Source organism: Babylonia areolata, chromosome 27 (genome assembly GCF_041734735.1).
Source record: "Babylonia areolata isolate BAREFJ2019XMU chromosome 27, ASM4173473v1, whole genome shotgun sequence".
NCBI classification, from domain to species: domain Eukaryota; kingdom Metazoa; phylum Mollusca; class Gastropoda; order Neogastropoda; family Buccinidae; genus Babylonia; species Babylonia areolata.
In genome coordinates this window covers 19,683,127-19,690,626 of record NC_134902.1, presented here as the reverse complement: position 1 = coordinate 19,690,626, position 7,500 = coordinate 19,683,127, and the positions used below count along the sequence as shown (strand labels likewise).

The 7,500-nt window shown below is 47.8% G+C and overlaps 1 protein-coding gene across 4 annotated transcripts in view; it reads right to left on the bottom strand.

Annotated features, from left to right (window-relative positions):
* Positions 1 to 7,500, bottom strand: part of LOC143301473 (lactadherin-like) — a 228,168-nt gene that overhangs the window by 54,380 nt on the left and 166,288 nt on the right. For all 4 annotated transcript variants that reach the window (XM_076615783.1, XM_076615786.1, XM_076615785.1 and 1 more), the window contains one exon: positions 7,237 to 7,375. In XM_076615783.1, the coding sequence (XP_076471898.1) occupies positions 7,237 to 7,375 (139 nt within the window). The remainder of the gene's footprint in view (positions 1 to 7,236; positions 7,376 to 7,500) is intronic.

Genomic DNA, 7,500 nt, shown 5'->3' with positions numbered 1-7,500 from the left:
GACGGACGGACGGAGAGAGAGAGAGAGAGAGAGAGAGAGAGAGAGAGAGAGAGACAGACAGAGACAGACAGAGACAGAGAGTGAGAGACAGAGGGAGAAAAGGATAGTGAGACAGACAGATAGACAGAGAGAGAGAGGGGTGGGGCGTGGGAGGGTGGGGGGTGACAGAGAGAGGCAGGAGAAAGAAAGAAAGAGAGATAGAGGCAGAGACAGAGTGCGAGATAGAGTGACAAAGAGCGAGACAGCGAGAGAGGGAGGGAGGGAGGGAGAGAGAAAGAGACACACAGACAGAGACAGACAGAGAGTGAGAGAGAGACGGAGAAAAAGATAGTGAGACAGACAGACAGAGAGGGAGGGGTGGGGGGTGACAGAGAGAGACGGGAGAAAGAAAGAGAGACATAGATAGAGGCAGAGACAGAGAGTTAGGGAGGGAGAGAGAGAGAGAGAGAGACAGACAGACAGAGTGAGAGACAGAGGGAGAAAAAGAGAGCGAGACAGACAGACAGAAAGAGAGAGGAGAGAGATAGAGAAAGAAAGAGTAAGAGAGTGAGAGACAGAGAGAGAGAGAGAGTGAAACACAGAGAAAAAGGAGAGAGATTGAGAAAAAGAAGAGAGATATACAAAGAAAATGACAGAGCGTGAGAGACTGGCCTACAGTGAGAGAGAGAGAGAGAGAGAAAAGAGAAAGAGAAAGAGTGAGAGACAGGCAGACAGTGAGGGAGAGTGAGATAGAGATAGACAGAGAGACAGACAGACAGACAGAGAGAGGTAGGTTAGTGGAGCAACAAAGAAGGAGAAGAAAAAAATAGGACACGGCTCACTGGCTTTTCTTTTTTTTTTCTTTTCAGGAATACCTTGACATAATTATGTTTCAGAAAAAAAACACCCACACACACAAAAAAAACCCTCCAAAAAACACGGAACGTCAAAATCAGTTTATTTAAGATTTGGGACCAGGAGGTTCGCATCCTTCACTGAGAGGATGACGGTAGAGGGGCGATGGGGGGGAGGGGGGCATGCGGAGGGAGGAATAGGGAAGGGGAAGGTGAGGAAAGAGAGGACGTTGGTTGTAGTGATACCTGTGTTTTCATTGGGTTTTTTTTTTCAACAATAAAACTTTTTATCAATGTATTGCTTCTTTGATTTTAGTCCCTATTTAGGACGAGGACTTGATGTATATAAAGAAAGTATACTGTCATCTTCTTTATCGCTCTCGTAGATACAGAATTTGTCATGTCTCGTCCAATCAAATCTACTGAGTTATGGGTTGAAGTCTTTTGGTTTGTTTGTTTGTTTTTTCAACTTAACCGAGGTCAGTCTGCATGGAAATAGAGTACTACTGTATTTACCCCTAACGTAATTATCTGACTAGCTTATCAAACAGACAGACAGACAGACAAATATTCTTTTCCAAGCCATTCTAAATCATCCTCAACGAACACACACACACACACATTACCCCCCACTTCCCCACCTCAACAAATCCTGAGCAAGCAAGCGGAAAAGCAGCAAAAAGCGCAATAGGTTAAAAAAAAAAAATTGCAGACAACCTCTCTCACTCTCTCTCTTTCATTCATTCATCCTTTCTTTCCTCTTTTCTTCTTCCTTTTCTTTCTTTTTACTTCTTTTACAAAAAGCGTCAGATTACTGGCTCAGCGCGCGCGGCCTGGGTGTTTATCTCAGGTCTACACCTCAGTTAGCGCTGTGAAGAAGAAAGACGTGGGAGGGCGAGATAGACAGCAAAGAACTACAATTAAAGTCCATTTGGATTGGTGGGATCGACAGAGCTTCTTCCTCTTCTTCTTCTTCTTTTTCTTCTTCATCTTCTTCTTCACGGAGGAGACATTTAAAATACTGGTGTGAGTGTTGTGTGAGCGGAAAACCGAATGGATTCATGAATTACGTGCATTTCTCTCTCTCTCTCTCTCCTTTTTTTTTTTTTTTTTTTTTTTTTTTAAGGAGAGAGGGGACTGAGGGGGGCTTTTGGGGGGGTCTGGATGGGGAAGTAGAATGGGAGGGTGGAGGGTGGAGGGGTGTAGGAGTATGACTCGGAGGAAGAGAGAGGTGTATAGGTGGAGGGGAGGTGGAGGGGGATGGATGGATGGAGGTAGATAGATAGAGAGAGAGAGAGAGAATGAGAGAGACACACACACAGAAAGATAAAGAGAGAGAGAGAGATACAGAGAGAGAGACAGAGAGAGAGCGAGACAGAGAGTCAGAGAGACAGAAAGGGGGAGGAGAAAGAGATACAGGGAGAGTCAGACACAGGAAATAAAAAGGAGTCAGGAACAACCCAGCTTTTAAACAAACAAAAGAGTATACACTATATAAAAAAAAGAAACCAAAAACAACAACAAAAAACAAACAAACCAACAACAAACCACCACCACCAACAAAAACCTCTCAGGAAGGCCTTGTTGTTGTTGTTAATCAAGAAGTTAACTTAAAAAAAACCCCAACAACATAAAACTACTACAACGGAATTTCATAATACCAACATAACCACGAAACAAAGTTCCCATACGCGGACGGGGAAGGGTGGTATGTGTGGGTGAGTGGAAGAGGGAAGGGGGAAGGGGTGGGGTGGGGGGGGGGGGCTGTGTCCTGTGTCCTGTTGGCCACCACCACTGACTTTGGCTCTGTCTTGCCTCGGCGAGGCGGATGACCTTGTCCGACATCTACAATACCATAGGTGAGTTGTGAGGAGAGGTGAGGTGAGGTGTGGTGTGGTGGTTGTGGTGAGTTGATGGTGGGTCCATCACAGTTGGTTAGTTAGTAAGTGACCCTGGTGTGTGTGTGTGTGTGTGTGTGTGTGTGTGTGTGTGTGTGTGTGTGTCCGTTTCTCTATCTACCTCCCTCTGCTTTCCATTGCTGATCGTGTTGCACTGTAGTGGTCAGGACGTTCTGGTTGCTTTTTGCCTCTGTTTCTCTGTCTCTGGCAGTTTCTTTGCGTCTGTCTTTGTCTATCTCCCGCTCTCTCTCTCTCTCTGTCTCTGTCTGTCTGTCTGTCTTGATTCTTTTTCTCTTTTCTCGGTCTGCTTGTTTCCGTTTTTCGCTTTTCCATTGGCATTTGCATCAGGATAGCGTGATAACACTATATCCTTCTGTTTATCCAAGAAAGAGATCGAGACTGACAGATATTTGATTCATTTTTTTTTACACACAGAAACACACAGAGGCATAAATAAGCATGACGAAAGATAGGATGGATGAGGGATGTCAGGGAAAGATGGCACAGAGAGAGAGAGAGAGAGAGAGAGAGAGAGAGAGAGAGGAAAAGACGAAGAGAGAGACAGGGAGGGGAGAGAGGGAAAGAGAGAGAGAGAGAGAGAGAAAGAGAGAGCTAGAGAGGGAGAGAAAGAGAGAGTGAGAGAGAGAAAGATAAAGAGAGACAGAGAGAAGGGAAGGGAGGAGAGAGAGAGAGAGGAAGAGAGAGAAGGGAAGGGAGAGAGTCGGAGAGACAGAGAGAGAGAGAGAGGGAGAGGAGAGAGGCGAAGAGAGAGAGAGAGAGAGAGAGAGAGAGAGAATGAGAGAGATAGACAGAGGCAGAGAGGTGAGGGAGGGGAAGACAGAGGGCGGAAGAGAGGGGAGAGAGACATACACAGAGACACACAGAGAGAGAAACACAGAGAGACACAGACAGACAGAAGGGTGACGTAGGGAGGGAAAGCGATGGGACGGGGTGCCACAGCCCCAAACAAGGAACTGCTCTCAGTTTACCCAGGGGGGCGGGGAAGGGGGGGGGCTGTGGGGGGAGGGGGGGGGAGAAGAAGGACCGAAGATGGGAGGGAGTGAGCGAGGGGGAAGTTGGGGGTGGGGACGGGAAGAGGGCGGGGAGAGAAGGGGAAACGAGAGAGGCAGACAGACAGAGAGACAGAGACAAGGGGGGGAGGGAGGGTGACTGACATAGAGAGAGAGAGAGAGAGAGAGAGAGAGAGAGAGAGAGAAACAGACAGACACAGAGACAGAGACACAGAGAGAGAGAGACAGCCAAACAATGCTGAAGATGACGTCGTTCTGTATGACAGTGGCTTTCTCTTCCTTTATTTTTTTATTTTTTTTCCTACATGTCAAGAAGAAGAAGAAGAAGGAGGAGGAGGAGAAGGAGGAGAAGAAGAAGAAGAAGAAGAAGAAGAAGAAGAAGAAGAAGAAGAAGAAGAAGAAGAAGAAGGAGGAGGAGGAGGAGGAGGAGAAGAAGAAGAAGAAGAAAAAGAAGAAGAAGGATTAATGTCCAGCATCCCAGTTGTATCGTTAATCCTCTCTATCCTGGGCTGTCTCCGACCTACTCCAACGACAACGAAGAGGACACAAACAGGAGGAGGAGGAGGAGGAGGAGGAGGAGGAGGAGAAGAAGAAGAAGAAGAAGAAGAAGAAGAAGGTGATATGATGATGATGATGAGAAGAAGAAGAAGAAAAAGAAGAAGAAGAAGAAGTAGGAGGAGGAGGAGGAGGAGGAAGAGAAAGAGAAGAAGAAGAAGAAGAAATTAAGAGAAAAAGTAACAGAAAGAAGGAGAATGTGAACAGGAACAAGAACGCGAAGAACAACGACCGTAAGTGCAACAACAAAAACAACAACAACAACGACAAAACCACCACCACCACCATCAACAACAAACATAATAAGAAACAAACAACAGCAGAAGAACTAGAGTCAGAGAAAGGCTGAGCAAGAAAAAAAAAGAAAGACAGTTAAAAAAAAAAAGAGAGAGAAAGAAAAAAAAAAGAAGCGAAAAATGACCCTTGTCACCTTTGAAGCCATGGCCTCGATTTCCTCCATAAATACAACATTCCAACCCTGACCTCCACCCAACCTTATCTATGTATCAAGATATGTCTCCAACCAAGCGCAAAAAAAAGACCCCCCAACTAACCCCCCCCCCCTCCCCCTCAAAAAAAAAAAGACGTGACTTTACCTCCACCTGTTCCCTACCTCAAGTCCTTACACTTTTCCTCGCACACTCCCCCCCCTCCTCCCCCCCAACTTCACCCATCACCACCTACTTACCCATTTGTGCTAAGCCCTCCTCACGCCCCTTTCACCCCCCCCCCCCCCCCCCGACACCTCCCCGTCCTTTCCCCCCTCCTCCCCCCCAACCCCACCCCTCCCCTACTCATTTACCTACCAATGTACTATCTGTGTCCACTCCGGTCTCTCTGTGACATTAATGACTGGACGAGTGGGTTGTCCGAACACGACACGACGCGACAGTGAGGGGAGAGAGAGAGAGAGGGGGGGAGAAGAGACAGAGAGAGAATGTGAGAGAATGTGAGAGAGAATGAGAGAGAGAGAAAGAGAGAGAGAAATGGAGAGACAGACAGACAGACAAACACAGACACACACACACACAGAGTGATTTGAGAGAGAGAGAGTGAGAGAGAGACAGAGCGAGAGAGAGTGTGTGTGTGAGAGAGACTGAGAGAAAATGAGAGAGAGAGAGAGGGGGGGGGGGGGTGGCAGAGACAGAGAGATACAGAGTCAGAGAGCTGGAGAGTGAATGAGTTTGAGACAGTGAGAGAGAGAGAGAGAGAGAGAGAGAGAGAGAGAGGCAGAGAGAGAGAGGCAGAGAGAGAGAGTGAGAGAGAGTGCAAGAGTGAGAGGGAAAAAGAAAGAGTGAGTGAAAGAGTGAGAGAGAGACACAGAAACAGAGATAGAGAAACAGACACAGTGAGAGAGAGAGTGAGTGAGACAGAGACAGACTAACAGAGACAGAGAGAGAGAGAGACAGAGAGAGACAGAGAAAGCGAGGGGGCGGGGGAGGGGGGGAGAGGTGCGGGGAATGGTCATTGTCTCGTCCACACCACTGGCGAAGTTGGTTGTCGTTTTTTTTCCTTTTTTCTTTTTTGTTTGTTTGTTTTTCTTTTCTCTTCTTCTCGCCGTGTTACAAGTATATGCACACTCCTCACCCTACTTGACACTTGACGTATTCTTACAGACTTCTTCTGGAGTCATCGGGCCATGTGGAGTGATGGCCTAGAGGTAACGCGTCCTCCTAGGAAGCGAGAGAATCTCCAGCGCGCTGGTTCGAATCACGGCTCAGCCTCCGGTATTTTCTCCCCCCTCCACTAGACCTTGAGTGGTGGTCTGGACGCTAGTCATTCGGATGAGACGATAAACCGAGGTCCCGTGTGCAGCGTGCACTTAGCGCACGTAAAAGAACCCACGGCAACAAAAGGGTTGTTCCTGGCAAAATTCTGAAGAAAAATCCACTTCGATAGGAAAAACAAATACAACTGCACGCAGGAAAAAATACAAATGGGTGGCGCTGTGGTATAGCGACACGCTCTCCCTGGCGAGAGCAGCCCGAATTTCACACAGAGAAATCTGTTGTGATAAAAAGAAATACAAATACAAATAATAACAGCAGCCGCTAGGCCTTTGTCTCCCTTCAACATTCTCCTCCCTGTTCTGTGATTGTGACTCTGCAGTGTCCGTTTTGTCTGCTATCGCAATAGTCGAGCTGGACTTTCAATCTGAGGCTCCCGGGTTCGAATCTCGGCAACGGTGCCTGGTGTGTAAAGGGTGGGGATTTTTCCGATCTCCCAGGTCAACATATGTGCAGGCCTGCTTTTGCCTGAACCCCCCCCCCCCTTCGTGTGTATACACACGCAGATCAAATACGCACGTTAAAGATCCTGTAATCCATGTCAGCGTTCAGTGGGTTATAAAAACAAGAACATACCCAGCGTACACCCCCCCACCCCCAGAAAATACAGTATGGCTGCCTACATGGCGGGGTAAAAACGGTCAAAGACGTAAAAGCCTCGCTCGTGTACGCACGAGTATACGTAGGAGTTGCAGCCCACGAAGGAAGAGAAAGAAGTCTGTTATTGGAGAGTGAGTGAGATACAGAGACAGAGAGACAGACAGGTGGACAGATAGACAGACAGACAGTTCTGTGATTGTGACTCTCTAGTGTCCCTTTTGTCTGTTATTGGAGAGTGTGTGAGAGACAGAGAGACAGAGACAGAGAGACAGGCACACAGACAGACAGGCAGGCACACAGACAGACAGGCATGCATGCAGACATACAGACACAAACTGACAGACAGACGAACACACACAGACAGAGGATGCCAGGAAACAGGTACACTCACGCTGGCAGCCTAGAATCTCCACCCTCAAAGGAGGCGTGTCGGTGCCAGTGTGAGACACACACACACACACACACACACACACACACACACATACACAGACAGACAGACAGACAGAGGATGCCATGAAACAGGTCCACTCACGCTGGCAGCCCAGAATCTCCACCCTCATGGAGGGGTGACGGTGCCAGTGCACCGTGTGGAACTTGATGTAGCGGGCGATGATTGGACGGTCCAGGTAGGAGTGCTTTACCGAGTAGGAGTCCGTGTTACCCTCGAACAGCTGAAATGACAAAAAAAAGAAAAGACATTAACCACATACACAGTGCACCACACCGCAATAGCCAAGTGGTTAAAGCGTTGGACTTTCAATCTGTGGGTCCGGCCCGGGTTCGAATCTCTGGTGGG